General features: G+C 34.4%; 1 protein-coding gene across 1 annotated transcript; it reads right to left on the bottom strand.

The window, feature by feature from the left end:
• Positions 1–1,189: 1,189 nt before the first annotated feature.
• Positions 1,190–21,269, bottom strand: Gtf2h2c (GTF2H2 family member C). The gene is made up of 16 exons (XM_026390841.2): positions 21,221–21,269; positions 17,976–18,058; positions 16,725–16,802; positions 16,374–16,410; positions 15,882–15,968; positions 15,002–15,052; positions 14,614–14,668; positions 13,159–13,264; positions 12,172–12,262; positions 11,929–12,016; positions 11,313–11,420; positions 8,864–8,927; positions 6,670–6,773; positions 6,045–6,147; positions 4,053–4,092; positions 1,190–1,701 (listed from the first exon to the last, which is right to left on the bottom strand). The coding sequence occupies exons 2-16, from the start codon at positions 18,029–18,031 to the stop codon at positions 1,582–1,584; spliced, it is 1,188 nt and encodes a 395-aa protein (XP_026246626.1). The 5' UTR covers positions 18,032–18,058; positions 21,221–21,269; the 3' UTR covers positions 1,190–1,581.
• Positions 21,270–23,324: the final 2,055 nt, after the last annotated feature.

The following is a 23,324-nucleotide window of genomic DNA, read 5'->3' as shown; positions in this document are numbered from 1 at the left end:
GGTAGGGAGTTTGCGTCTCTATATGGTTCTAGTTTACTTTTCTTCCCTCTAAGCCAGAAGGCAGTTTAAAGGTATCTCCTATAAGTCACTGATAGCTCTGTTGACACCGCAGAAAGAAGATAGAATTACCAGGTTATATATAGCTGAAATTGGTTTCCACATAAAGATCTACTGATTCTAGGCTCAGGAATATGAATCCTGAGAGAAACACCTATTACTTTGATTGCCTTATGTCTTTGTGGTTTTTGTGTTCAAGTGTGTGCTTTCTGAAAATGCTTATTTCTAGACTTCACAAAAGATTTACTGAATAGACTATCCAAGGTGAGATTACATTGTCTTTACCAATAATACTTTTCACTAGGAATTCTTATTTATAAAATCACAAATTGCATAATGAAACACTATCTAGAGTGACTAATATTTACAGATATAAAATACACATACATACCTTTGCTATGGAAGACTTGTTCACTCTCAACAGGAAATATCTAGAAAAAAGTTCTGTCTATAATGATATATCTGCACCGAACCTAAAACAGACTCTATCATACATTCTCACCTAAGTTTCTTTGATGATCCGAATGCAAAAGTTGAAAAGAGTAGTCCCAGGGTTTGAAAATCAGGGAGGCTAACAGGGACACCACAGACACCACAACTTTGGTTTCATTAGCTTGAAGTATATATGGTAAATGAGTCTCAGATATCAAACAACCAAAACATTAGAATTAGACATACTCTATTAAGTAAAATATTTTAAAATAATAGATTTAGCATATGAGAGTAAAAGAGTTAAATAAGACCTTTTTTCTTGCTGTATTTAAATCTCATCTGTAGTTAAGCTTTCAAGCTCTTACTATGTAATTAATAAAGCTAAGAATGTCAATTGTATTGCTAAATGATTCCTGATTGCTAAATTGTGCCTGGACTGCTAATAAGAATTTGATGATGCCCTACACCCTGGCTTCTATTCTAGTTTAATATTCCTTTGAGTGGTAGCAACCACAGCAGTTTTGTGAGCTTGAGTGTTCAGCCTAAAGACTCCTATTGGTAATAGTCACAAATAATTGCAGACATATTAACTTTATAATTATCTTCCAAATATTTAGTTAAGCCTAAAAAGAACACTTTAGTGGATGTAGTAGTATATCATTTCATAATATGTATTAATTTCATAACTATTAATTTTCATCTTAAACTGTTTTAATTTATTTCAATTTTACACAAAATTATGAAATTATAACACAAAAATTCTATATTCACTTCAATTTTATTTTTTTTTTCACTTCAATTTTAAAACAAGATTATCACATCAATTTAATCATTATAAGTAACTTACCCATAATAATGCATAATAACTTGAAAACATTATGACTCAAAATAACAGAAAATTAAATTGAATGAAATACTATTGAATTCTGGGCATTTCTGTGATAGTACACAAATAAAAAATTTTATAAAATTTTTTTTAGCAAAAAAATTTCTTAAATCAGATTTTCTTCTCAAGTTGTTTTTCTAAAGAATCATTTTATTTACAGCTACAAATTTCTTTTTAGCACACATAGTATGTACTACATGCTAGAATCAAATACCTGAAGGAGTTGGAATCTTATGAATACAGCCAGGACAACAATGGAGAGATTCATGAACAAAAACATCACAGTCCACACAGAAAACATTTTGGCACACAGTACAAACATAGACCTGCAGCAAAAAGAAGAAACACTTAGTGAACAAAACTATAGTTTCCTAAAGTACAGCATAGCTAGAAGAAATTCAAGTTGCTTTGCTCTTTTATATCCCTATATGTTCCCCTACCCATCTATCTATTTTATGACTTCCAATGTACCATGCAATCTCAAATCTGGGGCAATTTATTTTTTTCCCCAAACCATCCCTTAGAAATGAGGAAAAGGGCATGGTGGCGAGCACCTGTAATCCCAGCATCTAGAGAAGCTGAGGCAGGAGGATCATGAGTTCAAAGCCAGCCTCAGCAACTTAGTGAGGCCCTAAATAACTCAGCAAAACCCTGTCTCTAAATAAAATATAAAAAAAGGGGCTGGGAATGTGACTAAGTGGTTAAGCGTCCCTGGGTTCAATCCCCGGTACCAAAAAAAAAAAAAAAGAGAGAGAGAGAGAAAGAAATGAGAGAAAGAGCCAGGCATGGTGGCACATGCCTGAAATCCCAGTTAATTAGGAGGCTGAGGCAGGAGCATCACAAATTCTATGATAGTCTGAGACACTTAAGAAGACTTTATCTCAAAATAAAAAATAAAAAGGGCTAAGGATGTAGCTCAGTGGCAAAGTACCACTGGGTCCAATCGCCAGTACCAAAAAAATTTTAAAAAGGAACTTTGTTATACAAAATAAGACTGGGGACGTGACTCAGTGGTCAAGTGCCCCTGAGTTCAATCCCTAGCACCAAAAGAAAGAAAGAAAGAAAGGAACAAAGTGTTCTACATTAAAAAAAAAAAAAAAGGGCTGGGGATGTGGCTCAGGCGGTAGAGCGCTCGCCTGGCATGCGTGCGGCCCGGGTTCGATCCTCAGCACCACATACCAACAAAGATGTTGTGTCCGCCGAGAACTAAAATATAAATATTAAAAATTCTCTCTCTCTCTCTCTCTCCCCTCTCTCACACTCTCTTAAAAAAAAATTAATACATTTAGTTTTAAGAATGATCTTCTAATTACAAGTTATATCTCCCTTTCAATTAAAACTTTAAAGAATATGTCAATGACACATAAGACAGAAAAAAAAATTCATCTTCCTATAAAATTTAACAAAATCGTTTTATGAAACATGAAAGTAGAATAAATAAGAGACACCTTTTTTGTTGTTGTTGTTGTTTTCCTTTTTTGTTTTTGTTTCTTCTTTTTTATAAATTTATTTATTGATTTTTTTAAGTAATACTTTTTTTTAAAAAAAAAAAGAGAGTGAGAGAGGAGAGAGAGAGAGAGAGAATTTTTAATATTTTATTTTTTAGTTCTCGGCGGACACAACATCTTTGTTGGTATGGATCGAACCCGGGTCGCACACATACAAGGCGAGCGCGCTACCGCTTGAGCCACATCCCCAGCCCTAAGTAATACTTTTTAAAAAAAATTTCTGTATGGAGATCAAACCCAGCATCTTATTAGCATGCAAAGTACAAGATCAACCACTGAGTTATGCCCTTGGCCAAAACAAGCAACACTTCTAATTAAGATTTAATATAATTTATAAAGTACAGTTTTAAATGTCAGCATGTAGCTTAAGTAGTAAAAAAACTAAAGCTAGAAACAATTTATATTATATATTTGCATATATAAAAGTTTACATATTCAATTTGGCTATCTTCAAAAATATTTAAATTTTTAGTTGTAGATAGAACACAATACCTTTATTTTATTTATTTATCTTTATGTGGTACTAAGGATCAAACCCAGTGCCTCATACGTGCTATGCAAGCATTTTACCACTGAGCTACAACTTCAGCCAAGAATTTTTTTTAAAGTTTCTTTTTGTTGTTTTGAGATGTAGTCTAGCCACACTGCCCAGGGTAGCCTCAAACTCCTGGGGCTCAAGTGATCCTCTTGCTTCAGTCTCCTGAGTAGTTGGGACTATAGGAGCATTCTACCATATCTAGCTCTGTCCTTAAACTTTTTAAAAAATATTTTCTCATTGGCACAATTTATATATATATATATTTTTTGTTTGTTTGTTTGTTTTTTTTTAATGTGGTTCATTGGCACAATTTTTTATCTTTGGCAACTTCAAAATGAGTTATAACAGAACCTAAAGTATAATATGAAAAAACATCTAAAATGCTTCCAAGCTTAATGCAATATAGCTTGAAAGCAGAAGACAAGGTACTAAAGTATCTTTAGAGCAAAGCTTAAATGCAGAATGATGAAACTACTATTTATTTTCCCATTCTAAATTTACCTACTGTAAGAATATTTAGAGAGTAACCTGATAAAAGCCTGATCTTCAACAACTATTGAAAACTTATTATTGTACCATTTTCTCAGTATTTCTTACATATTACTTAACATTTAGAAAGCAATGAACTTACATGTTGGTCTTTCAACTCCCCCTGACATCCATAACAAAATCTGAAAAAGAGAGTTTAAGAATCAATTTCTTTCTTCCTTCCTTCCTTTTTTTTTTAAGAATTCACTCATTAAAGTAATTCAGCAAAGTCTCAATAATTAGAATCTTTTAATAAGTAATGAAAAATCAACAATATTTAAAATCTCACAGTATGTTCCAAGGTCATTAGATAGCCTAAAATTTTGTTTTTTATTAAAGTTAAATATATGCACATGCTTTTTTTAATATTTGAAATATATGCACATACTTTTTAAAAAATATTTGTTTTATAGTTTTAGGTGGACACAATATCTTTATTTTACATTTATATGGTACTGAGGATCAAACCCAGTGCCCCAAGCATGCTAGGCGAGCACTCTACCACTGAACCACAACCCCAGCCCCCTGCATATGCTTTTTGAACTAGGATTCTGTGAAAGAATTAAGCTCCTCAAAATAAAATAAAATAAGAAAGAAAAAACTTGAATGAAATTATGTCATTTGTAGAAAAATGGATGGAACCTAAGAGCATTAAGTGAAATAAGCCAAACTCAAAAAATCAAGGGCCTTATGTTTTCTCTCATATGTAGAAGCAAAAATTTAAAAAAATTAAAAAAACAAAAAAGAAAGAAAGAAAGAAAAGAAAAGGTATGCAGGAGGATCACATGTAAACAAAAGGGAGACCAGAGAAGGGAGGAGGTAAAAGAAAGAGGGGCTACTAGGGAATGATATCAACCTAATTATACTGTCATATTTGTGCATGATATGTAACAACAAATCCCACTATTATGTATAATCACAATGCACGAATAAGAAATACAGAAAAAATTAAAAGGGCTGGAGATGTAGCTTAGATAGTTCACTTGCCTAGTATGTACAAGGCCATGAGATCAATCCCCAATACCACATACACATACAAAGATATAAATATGCTTATATAAAATGAAATGACTTCCAAATGTTTTTTTACATGTAAAAGCAAGGAGTTGGATGGACACATAATTGTCTGCTAGTCAGTAGTTTTTAAATCTTGGAATTTTTACTTTTATGTGTGTGTGTGTTACTCGAGATTGAACCCAGAGGCCTTCTATTATTGAGCTACACCGCAGCCTTTCTTCTGAAACAGGGTCTCATTACATTACTGAGGCTGGCCTCAAATTTGCAATCCTCCTGCCTCAACTGACCAAGTCGAGATTACAGACATGTGCCTTCACACTTGTCCTGGATGGTCTTAAAAGTAAACCTTTACTTCTCTTTTTTTTTTTGGTACCAGGGATTGAATTCAGAGGTGCTTAACCACTAACCCACATCCCCAGTCCTTTTTGAGACGGCATCTCACTAAGTCGCTTTGGGCCTTACTAAGTTGCTGAGGCTAGTTACGAACTTGCAATCCTCCTGCCTCAGCCTCCTGAGTTGATAAGATTATAGGCATGCACCACCATGCCCAGTTTACTTTTGTAAAACTGTTCAATAACAGACCACCTTTACTTCAGGCTTTACTAGTAATATTTCATAGAAATATCACTAATGAAAATACTTAAAGGTTCCAGATTAATTATGTTCTGCCAACCTCTTATTTTCATTAGTGTGCTAGAGTTCAAGATAATCAACTATTAAGTAATCAGAAATTTTGAAAGTTAAACTGTTAAACTGTTGTAGTTAAAAACTGGACATGATGAGAACATTTTACTAAAAAAACATGCTTTTTCTTTTTAAAGAACTGATTTACCAATCTATCATTCTTATTACAATTAAGTGAGGTTAGAGAAATTAATAGATTTCTGAAGATTCAGATCTATTCAATAATGAGTCAGTCAGTCAGTCAGTCAGTCAGTCATAAGGCTACATCTCATTTTCTGTTTTAGAAGTAATCTTACTCAGATTAATATGACTATCTTTTTAAAAGTAGTAATATTCTATAGACTAATTTACTCAGTACTTGTAACAGATAATAAGTTAATTAAAACTCATATACCTTTCTCCTTTAAATTCTTCCAGGGGAATTTCTTGAAAAGCATCCAAAGGAAATAAATGATGGTAAGACCGTGCCAAATGGGGAGCAGAAACCAAAGTAAGACCTAACACATAAAACAAAGACATGTTTAATAACCCAAACCTCATGAAGATAATGGCTAAAAAGCCAAATGTCACTAAGTATATGACCTCTGTTGGCCTATCTGCTTACTCATAAATAAAATAAAATTCTATAATTCTGTTACTTGAATTCCTTATTCTACATACAAATATAAATTATATGTACATTATATGATATATATGTATGATACATATGATATATGATTTATATATATATATCATAAAAGTAGGTACTAGAAAAATGTCTTCTACATCTACTGCAATAGCTTGAAAAAATACACTTTTTTTTTTTTTTTCCAGAAAGAGAATCAGGAAACTCTTCATAATGCTATGTTTATTCGTGGAAGTAGAGTACTGGGTACTCAATGAAAAACATAATCAATTTCTCTTAGCACATATTAAATCCAGAAACACAGGAGTCAACATTTACATTTATTTTAGCAGCAATACAGATAAGAAAGTTATTTAAAATTGATTTACCAAATAATAAATAATTGGTGTCTTACCACATATTTTACATTCAACAGGAAGTTCACAGTACTTTGCACGACACTGTGGGCAAAAATAGCCTCCTAATGTAAGTCCTGGCTCAGTGTTGTTATCCAAATGCCTGTGGGGGGAAAAATTACTTTGGAAAAGTGATATATACATAAAGATGAAAAAGTTGGAGCTAAAAAAATATATTACCTTTCTTTATCTTCAACTCTGGATTCTATTTTATAATCTATTAAAATTTATTTGAAAATATGTGAGTATATCTTATAGATCACTTAATGCTATATTCATTTTTTGTCTTTTTTTCCTCTCCTTTTTTATTTTGACATTTGTCTGTCTTTAAATTCACTAATCTTCTACTGTGACTAATCTGTTATTAATCCTTATCCATTGTATTTTTTCATCTATCCTATCCAATCCAATGTATTCTTCATTTCTAAAATTTTGACTTGGATTTTTTTTATACTTTCATATCTCTTATCATTCTCAAGTTCTCCTCTACTTTCCTGAACTTATGGAGTATATTTACAATTGCTATTTTAATATCTTTGCTTACTAATTCTATCAACTGTGTTTTTTTTCTAGCTATGTTTCCAGTCTATAATTTTTCTCATTTTTATAGGTCATATTTTGTCTTCTAAGCCTAGTCATTTTTTTGTTTTTGCAGTACCGGGGATTGAACCCAGGGCCTTTCTATCATTGAGCCTCCTTGACCCATCCCTTTTTATTTTTGATTTAGGGACAGCATCTTGCTAAGTTGCTGAGGCTGGCCTGGAAATCACTATATTCCTCCTCAGCCTTTCCAGTTGCTGGGATTATAGGTGTGTGCTACTAGGCCCAGAACCTAGTTTTTCTTTCTTTCATTTTTGATTGGCTGCTAGACAATAAGAATTTTACTTTGATTTGGGAACTAGATTTTTTTTAATGACTTTAAATATTTTGGGCTCTGTTCTGCAATATACTTAAGTAACTTGAAAATAATTTTATCTATTCAAAGCCTGCTTTTAAGCATTGTTTGGCTGGTCCGGAGCAGCCAATAATCTAGGATTAATGTGGTTCTGCTATTGTGGATTCTATTAAATGTCTGCCACAAAAAGAGGTCTTTCACACAAACTGGTGAGAATATGAACTGTCCTTTGCCCTGTAGGAGCTCTGGGGATTGTTCTATTTGCTGGTTTCCAGTGGTTTCCCTGGTTTCCAATACTTTCCTCATACAAATATACTGATCGACACTCAGCTAAAGACTGATGAGCAAGTCTCTGCTCATGGGATCTCCAGAGAGTTCTTCTGTGCAACTTTTTCCTCTCTGACAAAATTATAGCTATCTCAGCCTCCCCAAATGCAGAACTTTGTCACTTAATACCCAAACTCTGCATTGCAACCTGGAAATTCTAGGTAGTAAGCTGAAGCAGGCATAGGGCCTACCTCACTCATTTCCTTTCTTTTAGGAACCATTATCTATACTGCCTATTGTCTTATGTCTGAAAACCATTTTTTTATGTATTTTGTCTGGTTTTGTGGGGAGGACAATAAATATGGGTAAATCTAGTCTGTTACTCCTTTATGAAGAGGTCTTGACTATGACTCTGAATATTCACTTTCCAAATTTAAAACAAGGTATACTCAGAAAAGTCTATATTCTATGACCTTGCCTTTTCCCACACACATCCACCAAGGTAAACCTTTTTTTTTTTTGAGAGACAGAGAGAGAGAGAGAATTTTTTAATATTTATATTTTTTTTAGTTTTCGGTGGACACAACATCTTTATTTTATTTTTATGTGGTGCTGAGGATCAAACCCCCGCGCATGCCAGGCAAGCGCACTACTGCTTGAGCCACATCCCCAGCCCAAGGTAAACATTTTTTAGTTTTCACTTTCTATTTCCATTATTATTGCTTTTATTATTAACATGAACAAGTGTGTATATCTATTCACATCTCCACCTTCTTTTTAGATGACTGGTAGCATATTACACACCTCTCTCTATCTTGCTTTTTTACTTAGTGATATATTTGAAAAGGTCACACCATAGAAGCATATAGTCATTCCTTTTTATGGCAACATAGAAAGTAATCTTCTACAGAAGTCAACATATAATCTTCTATAAAGCCAATCTTCTATATCTCAGACGCATTTAAAAATTTATAACTTAGCAGAAGGAATTTAAAATATTAAAATATCACTGACAATAGATCTTTACTTACGCCATGCTGAAAGAGGGTTTTGCATCTTGATCAGACAAAGAAGCAATGGTGTGCTGAGGAAACCCTTCATAGAAAAAAAAATGTATTGATTTCTTTCTCCAAGCAAAGAACAGAATTCTAGGACTAGGAACTAAAAATGTTTCTACTGAAAACAACAAAGTTGTACAAAAAGTCTCTTTTCTGCCTCTTAAAAATATACACTTATTTTAGTATGATACACTGATCATAATTCCAAGCTACAAATAATAGGTGAAAAACCTGTCTGTGTATGAAATCGAGTCTAAAGCTCATATCTGGATTTTTAACTTAATACTAATTATATTGCTTTTAAAAAAGAAAAGTAGTTCATAAGTTTTATATACTTTAACAATACAATGCAAGCTTATATTACCTAGTTCTTTTTCACTTTAAGCAAATATTTTTATGTTTAAAATTTTGGAATGTGGGGCTGGGATTGTGGCTCGGTGGTAGAGCACGTGCCTTGCACGTGAGGCACTAGGTTCAATCCTCAGCACCACATCAAAAAATAAATAAAGATATTGTGTCCATCAACAAGTAAAAAATATGTATGTATTTAAAAAATTTCATGAAGTTTGCTTTATTTATATAATACTAAATTCTGAAAACAGGAAATGCAGAGACTATTAAATTATTATGTTATTATAAATTATATATTATTATAAATTATTTTTTAAAAGTTCTCATTACATAAAACTTTTAAATATATCTACAAACAAATAAATCAGCTGGGCAGAGTGGTGCATGCCTGTAATTCCAGCAATTCAAGAGGCTGAGGCAGGAGGATCATCAGTTCAAGCCCAGCTTCAGCAACTTAGCAAGGCCCTAATCAACTCAGCAAGACCTAGTCTCTAATAAAATTGGAAAAAAAAAAAAAAAGGGCTGGGGATGTGGCTTGGTGGTTAAGCATCCTGGGTTGAATCCCTGGTACCAAATAAATAAATACAAAAATAAAATCAACAAGAGAGTAGCTGAGTGGTAGAGCGCATGCTTAGTATGCAAAAGTCCCTGAGTTTAATCTCCAGCATCACAAAAAACAAACAAAATACATAAAAGTAAAGGTGGCACAGTGGAGCATGCCAATTTTCATAGTTACTTGGGAAACTGAGGAAGGAGAATTCCTTGACCCCAGAAATTTAAGTCCAGCCTGAGCAATATAACAAGATCCTGTCACAAAAAAGAAAAAAAAAAAAAAGGAATGACTAACTAGAAAAACCTGTGCATCAGGTGATTAAAGGACTCTAACAAATCAGTTTGAAGAGCAAATCATAATTTCAAACAATAACTTTAAAATGGAATAAGAAGCTAAATCAGTAAATCAAACAAACTTAGCCATCATAATATCTAAAATGTACTGAATGTTACATCAAGCAATATTCTAAATGTTTTATTTGTATTAATTCAGTCTCTGCAACACACAGGTAGATATTAATATTATATTATAATTGAAAAAAATAGGAAAGACAGGTTGACCAGTTATAGCCAAAAATAAAGTAGAAAAGCATTTCATCTCATTGACATTTAAAAAGCATATTAAACAAGCAAAGTTATATCTAAAAAGTTATATATTTTTTCAATGAAAGGGTAACAAACTTTATTATAAAATATTTAGAAGACACAGGAAAACAAGCTTTTACACACACACACACACACACACACAACACACACACGGGATTGAACCCAAGGACACTGAACCACCAAACCATATCCCCAGCCCTTTTTTGTATTTAATTTAGAGACAGGGCCTCACTAAATTGCTGAGGCTGGCTTTGAACTCTCAATCCTCCTGCCTCAGCCTCCTAAACCACTGGGATTACAGGAATATGCCACCACACCCAGCTACAAAGCAATTTTTTTTAATGGCCCAAAACCAAACATTTTATCACTCCAGAAAAAAATGACTGAGCAATCTGGTGTATTTCCCTGTAATCCTCTGTCTTTGCACAATTTATATTACACAGTTTTTTATGTTTGTTTGTTTTTGGTACAAGGGACTTAACCATTGAGCCACATCCACAACCCTTTTTAATTTTTGAGACAGGGTCTCACTAAGTTGCTGAGGCTGGCTTTGATCCTCCTACCTCAGCTTCCCAAATTGCTGGGATTACAGATGTGAGCCATCCTTGTATTAAACAGATTTAATAACATAATCAGAGATTTTGTAGCTTATTTTAAAAATGTCTTAATGCAAGTATTTTTCTTTAAAACACAATACATTCATACCTTTCCAGCTAAATGATAAAGAAAGCCAGGAGTATTGTGTAGGTAACAAGAACTATGGGTAGTTTTAATTTTCTTTACTTCTCTGTATTTTCCAAAATTGTTATATTAATAAGTTTATTTTCTTAAATGTTAACTTACACAATGAAAACAGAAAGCCTAGTTTGAAGCAAAATATGCATTTTTAAAATTACACAAAATAAACACATACCCATACGAATGAGTGAGCATTCAGAACTTGAGCTGGCAGGAGGAGGACTAACATGATGTGTTAGCAATTCTTTGTAATGGCTTTCATCTAAAATAACATGGTATGTGCCTAACATGAAAAGCAAAAGAAAAAATACCAGCTTTGTAGACATAAGAACAAATTATAATTTCTATATAATTCTATAAAAATTTTATTATCTGAAAATGTAATTTTCAAAATAATGATTTTTAGCTAAATTATCATTTTTAAAAAAAATTTATTTAAGTAATATCTCTAAATCAACTTCTCTAGGAATAATAGTAATTATAATTTAGAACAGTAATTATAATTTAGTAAAAGCAAAGTTATGAAATCTTTATAAAGATTTACAGTGAAATTTTAACTTTTCAAGAGTTATAATACTTTCTCTAAACTCTGACATAATGACTAAAAATTCACTGCATTTTGAAATTATTTCTTATAGAATCAATAATATATTTCAGATGACTGTTCATATATTGGGCATGGGATAGGAAATTATATAAGTTTAGTGGTGTAAAGCAGATTAAAGCACTCTAATTAATGTTATTTCTTTGACAGTAATTATGAATAAATATTGAAGACAACAGATACATACCACCAGTTTCACGAGCAAGTACAGTGCAAACTCGAACCTCTGCAGATAACCCAATAACAGACACTCTAATTTTAGCTGCCTTTAGGGTCTTCATAAAATTTGAGAAAATAAAAGATTTTAAGGGAAGAAGAAAAATAATTAAGAATTAATGTATTTGGAAAATAATGCTCTGAAAGCTAATAATAAATTCACTACAAAATTTTCTTTAGAGCTGTAACTTCAGTTTTGATATATTGGTTCTACCTTGATTAGATCATAAATATTAGCTGGATCACAAGTTGTAAGGCTGCTAAAAATGATTAGGACTTCTCTACTTGTATGTCCAGGCATGTGTCTAAAGAAAGATAAAATACACTCCAATTAGGTCAACAAATAAAACTAGCAAAAGATTTATCTAGAGAGAACATTACACATAGCTTACACATTTAGACCACTGAATACCTAATTTGTTTCAACACTGCATAGTAATGAATTTTTAGTATATTTTGAACTTTTTTTTTTGGTACTAGAGATTGAACTCAGGGGCACTTGACCCCTAAGCCACATCCCCAGCCTTTTTTATGAGATAGGGTCTTGCTAAGTTGTTGAGGCTGGCTTTGCACTCCTGATAGTCCTGGCTCAGCCTCCCAAACCACTGGGATTACAGGCATGTAACACCATGCCCGGCATTTTAAACACTTTAATATAAATTTTTCTTTCTCTTTTCTCCCCCAGTGCTAGGGATGGAACCCAGGGCCTCATACATGACAGGCAAGCCCTATACCAATAAGCTATATCCCAAGCTCTAATATAAATTCTTCAAAAATTAGGTATACCCAGTTGTGGTTGTCAAAGACCTGTAATCCCAGTGACACAAGAGGCCGAGACAAGAGGATTGCCAAGTTTGAAACCAGCCTCAGCAACTGATTGTCCAGCCTCAGGAAATTAGCAAATTAGCAAGACTCTGTCTCAAAATAAAAAATAAAAAGTACTAGGGATGTGGTTCAGTGGTTAAGCATCTCTGGGTTCAATCCTCAGTACTAAAGGAAAAAAAAAAGATATAATTCACCTACTAAAATGTAAAATAAAATTACCAAAATAAATATCATACATGATATTACATATTTTTCCTACTTAACTATTTTGTTATAACTGGCTTTACAGAGACCCATGTTAATATATTATCATTTCAATTTAACTGATTCAAAAAACTTTTAAGCCAATTATAAATAAGAAATATAAAATACTAACTTTAGAGTTTGCATGGCCATGCTTAGGGAATTATAAAGAGATGGTTCTCCATGACAGGTCATATCAACAGCTTTCTTCAAAGATGTTATATGTTTCCTTGGGTTTCCTAAAATAAAAATAGAATAACCTAGTTTTAATAAAATGCTATGTATATATAACATGAAAATATATACTTTTTCTAAAATTTACATATTTATGATATTAAATAACAGACTGCCTTCAATATATATTTATCAAGTTGCACTTTTATCAGAAATATTTGGTAGATAATCTCACTTCCTATTGAAAACCAGAACACAAATAATTGTCTCTTTATATCCAACAGCACACATATTTTTAAATAATATTAACCAAGAGCATATGCATACTTTTTTTACTCTTCATATTTCCATAGTTCATCTTTTTTTTTCCTCCCTAGAATTGGAAACCGAACCCAGAACTTTGTACATGCTAGGCAAGTGCTCTATCACTAAGCTACATCCCCAGCCGTTTTTATTTTTATTTGAGACAAGAACTTGCAAAACTGCTCTGGCTGGCCTCAAAACTGTGATCCTTCTGCCTCAGGCTTCCAGGTAGGTGAGATTACAGATGTGTACCAACACAAGGCCATAGATCATCATTTTAAAGACCAATATATTTCCACATTTAAAATCTCTGAAATCAGCATGTCTTATTATCACTGGTAGGTGAGCAGCTTTCATGACATAATTGTTGCTGCCTACTCAAGTGTGAACCTATGAATAGCTCTTCATATGATTTTGCTTCAATTACACTATATACAATACTTTGTGCTACTCAGGTCAAGTACAACTGCCATAAAAATGTTTTTCGAAAATTTATTAAGCAGAGTGTGGTGGCCCATACCTGTAATCCCAATGACTCAGGAGGCTGAGGCAAGCCTCAGCAATTTAGTAAGGTACTGTCTCAAAATAAAAAATAAAAAAAAGAATGAGGATTTAGAGTTCAGGAGTAAAGCACCTCTGTTTCAAGCCTCAGTATTAAAAAACAAAAAATTAAGTGAAAGATTAAGTGGATTGTATGAATGGTTATAATGAAGTTATTTTAATATTTTCAGGATAACAATATACATGTCTTAAACACATTTACATTTAACATAATATTATTATTCACTACTGTGGAGACTTCAACGTAAAACAGTTCATCCTGGCTGGAGTATAGTTCAGGGGTCCAGCACTTGCCTAGCATGTACAAAGACCTGGGTTCAATCCCCAGCAAAGCAAAAAAAATAAATTAAATTAAATTAAATACAACAACAGTTAATCTTAGATCCCAAGAGATTAACAGGGGTGAAAGGTGACATTATTAAGTTGTTTCACCTACAAAGCATAGGGGACAACTTCATATTACTTATTAGGCAACCCCTATGAACAGGATTAAAAAAATTGGATAATTAAAGCAAAGTCCTTGAGTCCTTAAAGGTTGTTTTATGCATACCTGAGAGTTCAGTCAGTTTTTCAGCTCTTTTACTCTTAGTTACAATTATTCCAATCTCAAAATAAAAACAAAAATGATTATTAATTTCATATAAAATTATTTCCTCTTGATAAGAATTTATTTAACTAAAATAAATTAATACCTATAGAAGAAATAAGCAAAATAGGAGAAATTTTTTCTCAGTGTTCTGACAAATAAATTTAGCTATAAGTTCACTGTATATTGTTTAACTTATATAGAGTTATTTTGTTTTTCATTGATAAGTGTATCAGACATGGATACACACTCTGAATCTCTTAATCATAGAATAGTCCTATTTTTAAAAAATATATGTATATGTCGCAGGAAAATTGGATTTTTATTTGAATTCTTGCACTTGTCTACATACCTGACTGATAGGATTTTGATCAAAATACTCTTCTATGAAGTATTCCAACAACTGTTTGAAGAAAACAAAAAGGAAATACTACATAAGGGAAAAATAACAACCACAAAGAACATGTCCCATTAATGTTCTGTGAAACCTATTTATCAAGCATCACTTCTCATGTTTTATTTTATTTTTAATTTTTTGAACTGCTAGGAATGGAACCCAGGACTTTGCAGACTGTAGACAAGCTCTCTGCCTCTGAGCTATATCCTCAGCCTACTTCTCATGATTTTTAAACTTATAGATGCTATCAAAATAGTAAATAGTAAAAACATGTATTTGAAATGGTGGATGATAAGATAGAAATGAGCTAGGTTTTAAAAGATGGATTCAGGCCAGGCACAGTGAAAAGCACCTGTAATACCAGTCACTGGTGAAGCTAAGGTAGGAAAATCTCCTGAGGCTATGAGCTCAAGGCCAAGCAAGATCCCATCTCAAAAGAAAAGACCCATTTGGACATGTTAAAAACAATGCAAACAAGGAAAAGATCCAATGAAGCCAGGGAAGAAAAGCACAATTGATAGTAGGCTTTTATAAATTAGGAAAGATAAGAATGTGGCTGTAAACTGACAAGACAAATTCAATTAAGTCAAAGGAGAGTGAAGACTCAGTAAAGAAAATGGATTACTCACAAAGCAAGATCCTGATTTGGGGAGGGAGGGTAGAAATTAAACACACAAATAATTAGCTATTTTGTTTTATTATTTCTCAAAATGACCAGATAGCACTTCTGCTTAGTTATCATTTATATTAACTGAAAAAAAAAAACTTATTACATTCTTAAATTTTTTTTCTTTAGAATTTTCTACATTTAGTATATTAAATTATTTTACAATACCTTTAAAGTGCATGTCAGTCTATTAGGCTTTAAATCTTGGTCTTCCATTGTCCTTGATGCATCCACTACCACATAAAGGTGGCGCATCTACTCAAAAAACAAGGGGATAAAGGGTAGGAAAAATTTCCAAGTACATTTTTGAGTAAGAAATAAAAGTGGCATTTAGGAAGGGCAGCAGAACAGACATTATGATTGCTGTATGTATATAGGTGACTGTATGACCAATGTGATTCTGCAATCTGTACAATCAGAAAAATGAGAAATTATACCCCAATTGATTCAAATGTATGAACTGCCAAGATCACTGTAATGTCATGTATAGCTAATAAAAAAAAGAAATAAAAGTGGCATTTAATATTCACATATTCTGTACATGGATTTTTAATATATTCTTTTATAAGGTTTGTCTTTTACTATTGTTTAGTCTATCAAGCCAGAATGTTCCTCTAATCCAAACTATTCCATATTGTAAAGGAAAAACTAATAACATACCATTCCAAGTCGCACTTGTCCATGGTGCTCAAATACTCTGTTAAAATTATACAAACATTTTAATGGAACACCATATACTATCAAAAAACTCAATACAACTTTCCAACAAATATGTACCTTTTAGTGAAGTAAATTATTAATTTTTTAATATAATTATAAGCATTATAGATAGTTCCTGGAGACCATTTCCCAACTGATAAGACTAGGTTGCTAGTTCTTTCTCCCTATTCAGACAAGAAGTTAGTTTCTCTGAAACACAGCTGAAAGGAAGTATTAAGTATGATTATAGATGGTGAAAGGCTTTATCGAATGCATTTTCCTTTTGTAACACACTTAGAAGGATTTATATACCTTTTTCTCTTTGCCTTGAAGAGAATATCTTCTATTGTAGCTTTAAGTGAACCAGATTCATCTTCTTTAAGAATTTCCCTATAAGAAATAATTGTTTGAAAAGATAAGCTGAAAATATTAACTAGAGAAATGAAACATATATAAAAGATGTGTACATTTTTGCATGTTTTATAGCAGCATTATTCATAATAGCCAAAAACTATTTTTTTTTTTTAAAGAGAGAGTGAGAGAGGAGAGAGAGAGATAGAGAGAATTTTTAATATTTATTTTTTAGTTCTCGGCAGACACAACATCTTTGTTGGTATGTGGTGCTGAGGATCGAACCCGGGCCGCACGCATGCCAGGCGAGCGCGCTACCGCTTGAGCCACATCCCCAGCCCTGCCAAAAACTATTATCAACCTATATGTCCATCAACTAGTGAATGGATAAACAAAAATGTGGTATTAACAGCAGGTGCTGGGGTTGTGGCTCACAGGTACAGCACTTGCCTAGCATGTATAAGGCACTGGGTTCAATCCTCATTACCACATAAAAATTAAAAATAAAGTCCATCAACAGCTAAAAAATATTAAAATAAATGTTTTAAAAAATTATTTTTAAAAATGCAGTATAACAATATAATGGAATACTATTCAGCAGCAAAAAGGAATGAAATACTAATACAAACGACAAGATAGATGACCCTTGAAATAGTATGTTAAATGAATGCTAGACCCATTACACCACATATTGTATGATTACTTATGTGAAATATCCAGAAATAGAAAGTAGATTGGTGATTGGTTACAGGTAGTAGAAATGAAACTAATTATAAATAGGAATGAAGGATCTTATTGGAGTGGTTAAAATGTTCCAAAACTGGGTAGGGGGTGGTGTCGTTCACCTGTAATGCCGCAGCTCAGGAAGCTAGGCAGGAGAAATACAAAGTTCGAGACCATCCTTAACAACTTATCGAGGCCCTAAGCAACTTAGCAAGACCCTGTTTTAAAAAATAAAAAGAATTGGGGATGTAGCTCAGTGGTTAAGCACCTCTGGGTTTGAGCCTCAGTATCAAAAAAAATCCAAAACTGGTTTCTAGAAATGGCTCCACAACTTAGTAAATTTTCCAAAACAAATCACTGAATTATATATTGGAAATGGGAGAATTATAGCATATGTAAAATACAGTTCACTAAATTAAAAGAGAGGGAGAGAGAGAGACAAAGAGACAATGTCCAAAAGAAAAAAGAGGGCAATAATGCCCTACTTACCATGTCCTCTCATAGCCTCCTTCCCACCGCTTAGTTCTTTCAGGTTCTTCATCCATATTTTTAAAAATGTATTATTCAGCATTCTGTGAAAAAAAATATATCATGAGTTTTCTAAAGATATTTGTTACAAAAATACATCCACTTATTTGAAAGTTCAAGAGAAACTTTAAAAAGTAAAAAACTGAGAATTCAGGGCATCTTAGTTTCTAGTCTATTCAATTGCTATAGGATAAAAGTACAAAACCTTCATGGAACTCTTTTTTATTTTTCTATTTCCAATAAAGAATATGAGTATCTATAAATAAACTTGGCACCAATAGAAATAAGTATCTTTTTTGTTTATTTATTTTTATGTGGTGGTGAGGATTGAACCCAGTGCTTCACATGTGTAAGGCAAGCATTGTACCGCTAAGCCACAAACCCAGCCCCTTGAATCTTTTTAATTGTAAAAAAAAAAAAAAAAATGCTTTACAGATTTATTACTGGACAAGATCACAGAATTATGGGAAGTAGGTACAAGGGTAGCTAAAACAAGATTAACCACAACTGAAAATTATTATGGCTGAGTGATAGACAATGACAATTCATGTACTCTCTCTCCACTTTTGAGCAGGCTTGAATTTTCTTATAATCAAAAGTACTTATTCATTTAGGTGATGAGAATTGAACTCAGATAAGCTTTAAAGTCTCAGTGCCCCACCCCGCCTTTTTTTTTTTGAGTCAGGGTCTTTTAAATTGCCCAGGATGATTGAACTAACAATCCTTCTACCTCAGCTTCCAGAGTAGCTGGGATTACAAGCATGTGCCATACACCTGGCATAATCAAAAGTTTTGAAAAATGAAAGTTCATTACTTAAGGCTCATAATTCATAAGGACACAAATTAAACATACAGTATGACCTCAAATATTTAAGGAAAAAAACAAAGGAAATACTGATATTCAATAAATGGGACAAGTGGTATCAACTGCATGATAGGATGAAGAGTAATTGGATTTTTTGCTTATTTATTCTTTTCTGTATGTTCTTATTACATCAATTTCTTTCATAATTTAGGATAAAATCAATGAACAATAACCCATGAACAATAACCAAGTAATAAACATCCCTAATACCTTTATCTCCACCTTTCCCAATGCCATCTCCCTTCCTACTGCATGTTCAATTTCCTTCCTCCATAAATAAAGGATCAAAGGATTTGGGGGTGGGGGTTGGTACTGGGGATTGAACCCAGGGGCACTTTACCATTGAGCTACATTCCCAGTCTTTTTTATTTTGAGACAGGGTCTTCCCAAGTTGCTGAGGTTGGCCTAGAACTTGTGATCCTCATACATCTACCTCCCGAGTAGCTGGGACTATAGACATTTGCTACCATGCCAGGCCAAGAAATCTTAAGTGCCAAGACACTGAGGACAATAGCATATCCGCTGTCATTGGCAGAGACAAAGATTATTTTTGTAATAAAGACCATAACCAATACTTTATCCTCTGTGTATTCACTGCTTCTATAAAAAGCTATTTTTTTAAAAAAATAGAACTGCCAGGTATGGTGGCACACACCAGTAATCCCAGTGACTCAGGAGTCTAAAGAGAAGGATTACAAGTTCCAGGTTCAACTTCAGCAACTTAGTAAGATTCTCAACAACTCACTGAGACCCTATTTAAAATAAAAAGGACTGAGAATGTAACTCAGTGGTAAAGTGCCCATGGGTTCAATCCTCAGTACCAAAAAAATAAATAATAAAATCTGAAGACCTGACCTATAAGTAGACATTTGGAATTAAAATCTACTGACAAGTTGGATGGAGCCTGCTTCTAAGGCTTCACTTCTTTTTGTGGCACCTACTGCAACAGATGTTATTAACTAAAATTCTGAATATTTCCCACTACATAAATAAACCACTCACTGTCACTGAAAGAAATCCTGAAAGTTCATCACTTAAGGCTCATAATTCATAAGGACACAAATTAAACATACAATATGACCTTGTATTGAAAGGAAACTTGGTGACCGACTTTAATATCATGAAGAACTAGACAATGGTTTTAACATCTGTGCTATTTCAGTACCTTATGTTGGTGCCTTGTAGGTTTGATGATGCGTGTAGGAGCATAATATAGAGACTAAAGTGAACATTTTGATCCTGTGTTATCTGGATTTATTGTGAACATCAAGACCAGAAGTGTTGGTGTTGTAGCTCAGTGGTAGAGCACTTGCCTAGCACGTGTGAGGCTCTGGGTTCAATTCTCAGCACTATACAAAAATAAGTAAATAAAATAAAGGTATTGTGTTCATCTAGAACTAAAAAACAATATTTTTTAAAAGTCCAGAAAAGATCACATAATGTTCTCAATATTTTTAAACTCCAATTTTTGAAAACATGGCTCCTGCCATTCATCACATCAAAATTTAAATTGCATTTTATTTTTAATTGTTTATAATTATTCATTCTCTGAAATTCATAAACAAAGTGAGAACCAGTGAGTAGAAACTGGAAGCTGGAAAGGTCTCGGCTCATTGTGTACAAGGACATCTTCATTAGAAATGTCTGCAATGGTAAAACAGAAAAAGAAAAGGAGCACCATCAAACTATAGATGTACAAAAGTAAGTTGGATGTTTAGAATTCATTCTATTAATAGAGAAGAGTTTTATGCATCTTGGAGAAAGAGGTACTCTGGAAGATCTCCAATGGCTTATGAATTCCCAAGTTCATCATATGTCGCTGATCCATTTCCTGGAATCCAACACCAGAAAATCCATGCCCCCCAAAGTGAGCCTAGACTTGTGATTGCTGTTAATATGAATTCGGAATGCTGCAAACAAATGGGAGCTTCCCCAAACATCACAATTTGTAAAGCTTTCCCTCACACCTTACTCTGCCAAACAAGTGATGAGACAGGCAAGGGAGAGTACTGTCCCCGTTTTTCAGATATGGAACTTGAGGCACAGAAGCTGGTAACTTTTTAGAGAACACAGATGGAGGTAGGTCACCAACTCGAACCGAGCATAACTGCTAAAACTCTGCCCTAGGTTGAGAGGACCATTCCCGCAAACCGCAGCTCTGATGCTTCCCCACGGCTCCCGGCACGGAAGCCATTCTCCTCCGCCTTCACACGCTCCATGCTACCCTACGGAGCCAGCCAGAGCAATTCAACACAACCTGGGCCCGAAGTCCCCTACTAGCCGCCTCACTTGACAGCTTGCCCGGGCAAGGCGCCGTGAGAACCGCCAGGAGCCAACTCACCAATTTTGCGGGGACGATTCTCTACCGGAAGCGCCGCCCAGTCCTAAAGGAGCGCCGCCAACGTTCTTCCGCAGCGCGCTGCAGTCACGCAGAAACGTTCCGGCTGGGAACTCGGCTGCCAAACATTCTTCCCTGAGCCAACTAGCTGCTTCCTAGCTGGTCTTCACAAAGAGGCGGGAAGAGCGGTCACTATTCACTCCTGCGAGTTCAGAGGTACAGCAACCGTCCGTTGCGAGCTCTGAGGAATTTGATCTTGTTGGGATGAAATACTCTAATCACGGCAGCAGGGCCAGGACCTTGCTGTGCAACGATATTTTATTAAGCGCTTAATTTGGGCCCGATACAGTTCTAAGCGCCGAGAAAATGGTAATGAAAACTCAAAAAATCTTTGTCCCGGTAGAGTTTTTTTTTTTTTTTTTTTTTCTACTAGGGGGAAAACTATTAAGAAAAACGGGCGCGGTGGCATACTCCTGTAATCTCAGCCACTCGAAGTCTGAGGGAGGAACATCGCAAATTCTAGCCCAGCCTGGGAATATTAGCAAGACCCTGCCTCAAAATAAAAAATTAAAAGGGCTGGCGATGTAGCTTAGTAGTAAAGCATCCTGATTCAATCACTGGGGAAAGGAAGAAGGGTCAAAAATGTATCAAATGGTGGCGGTACTATTCAGAAAAAATAAGCTTACAGAGGGAAAGGGTTGCAGTTTGAAACTCGGTGGTCAGAGGAATTGTCAGTGAGAACCATAACCCAAAGGAAGGAAGGAGTTAGCGTTACCTGGGGGAAAAGCTCTCCAGACAAAGTAAACAGCAAGCACAAAGGCTGTGAGTAGAAACACGCTGGTGTGGTTTAGGGACTGTTGCAGTGAGGCAGTGGGCGTAGTGATGTCATTGGAATTTTTAGGGCAAGAGGCCCAAACAGACTGGGCTCAGTCACCTTCCCAATATGCCAATCAAGGAGACCAGCTGTGGTGAAGAAAAAGAGCTTTTATCAGCCTGGCTACACTGGGAAGAACAAATAAAGAGGTTCTGTGACCTAAGGTGTTGACAGAACGTTGAGATTTTACAGCAAAGGTAAGGATCGAGGGAGCCTTGGTCAGGCCATGGTCCGGTTGATCATTTGGGATTGGTTCTAGGAAGCTCCTGGAAAGCCATTATGGCTTGAGGGGGGCAGTTCAATTCCCATCATGACTGCTCCTGCTTTGGGGGCACAGCCTTGGTTCCATCATGGGGCAGTTGCTCCTGCTTAGTAAGGGCAATCTCATCAAAGGGTGATCTGCTCAGTGGTGGCATTGTTTGGAGGTACTTTTGGTTCCTTGTCATAAAGATGCTTATCCATCAAACCTGTTCCTAGAATCCAAAGTAAATACCAAAGAGTGGCTCAGAAAGTCAAAAAAGTTGGAGGCAAATGGAGGCAGAGATGGACAAAATGGAGTATGTCAGTGACTGAGTCCTCCTTCAGTGACAGCTAAAATCATAAAGGGGTGGAGGACTAAGAGCATTGTAAGAATTCAGGAGAGGCCAGGATGGCTTTGACCAATTTAGTATGGCAGTGCAGCTCATGATCAGTGGATAGACTGGATGTTATTTAAAAAAAAAATCCTGATCATGATCAATAAAAGTCATTGATCATAACTCAAAAGTTTTTAGCTGAAAGGGTATAGTTGCAATTGCTGAGAGGCCATGAGTAAGATCAGTTCAGTTTTGGACAAATTGTTTGAGATATATACTGACACATATGGAGTTACTAGAATTTCTCACACTTGAGAAATGGAGAGGCAAGGCAACTCCCAAAGGATCAGAAAAGAGCCAGGGACTAAGGGAGAAATAGCAGAAAGGAACCTCATGAGCAATGATCTCTTTCCTTCTCTTATCAGCATATTCATCCCTTTGTCTTTATTGTTTTGTTGGTACCCAAATCTTCCTGGTCTGCATTCTGCCTCCCTCAAAATCATAAGACAGGTCTCCTACATTGTAGTAGAAAGACCACAGCTGGGTTTTAAATTACCTATCTGCAAAATGATGATAGCTACAGGGTTTGGTGGCAACTCCAATGTCATTTCCTCTGGAATGACAAGGTCTTATTGTTCAGTTTTTGTTGTCTTGCATT

Source organism: Urocitellus parryii, chromosome 1 (assembly GCF_045843805.1).
Source record: "Urocitellus parryii isolate mUroPar1 chromosome 1, mUroPar1.hap1, whole genome shotgun sequence".
Taxonomy (NCBI): domain Eukaryota; kingdom Metazoa; phylum Chordata; class Mammalia; order Rodentia; family Sciuridae; genus Urocitellus; species Urocitellus parryii.
This window is presented reverse-complemented; position numbering and strand designations above follow the sequence as displayed.

Excerpts from the sequence above, each read along its gene's own strand:
- Gtf2h2c (XM_026390841.2), bottom strand. The coding sequence starts at position 18,031 with ATGGATGAAGAACCTGAAAGAACTAAGCGGTGGGAAGGAGGCTATGAG. Across the intron at positions 6,148-6,669 it reads TGTTGAATGTAAAATATGTG|GTCTTACTTTGGTTTCTGCT; the intron begins GTAAGACACCAA and ends TTTATGTGTTAG. Across the intron at positions 4,093-6,044 it reads GAAGAATTTAAAGGAGAAAG|ATTTTGTTATGGATGTCAGG; the intron begins GTATATGAGTTT and ends TCTCTTTTTCAG.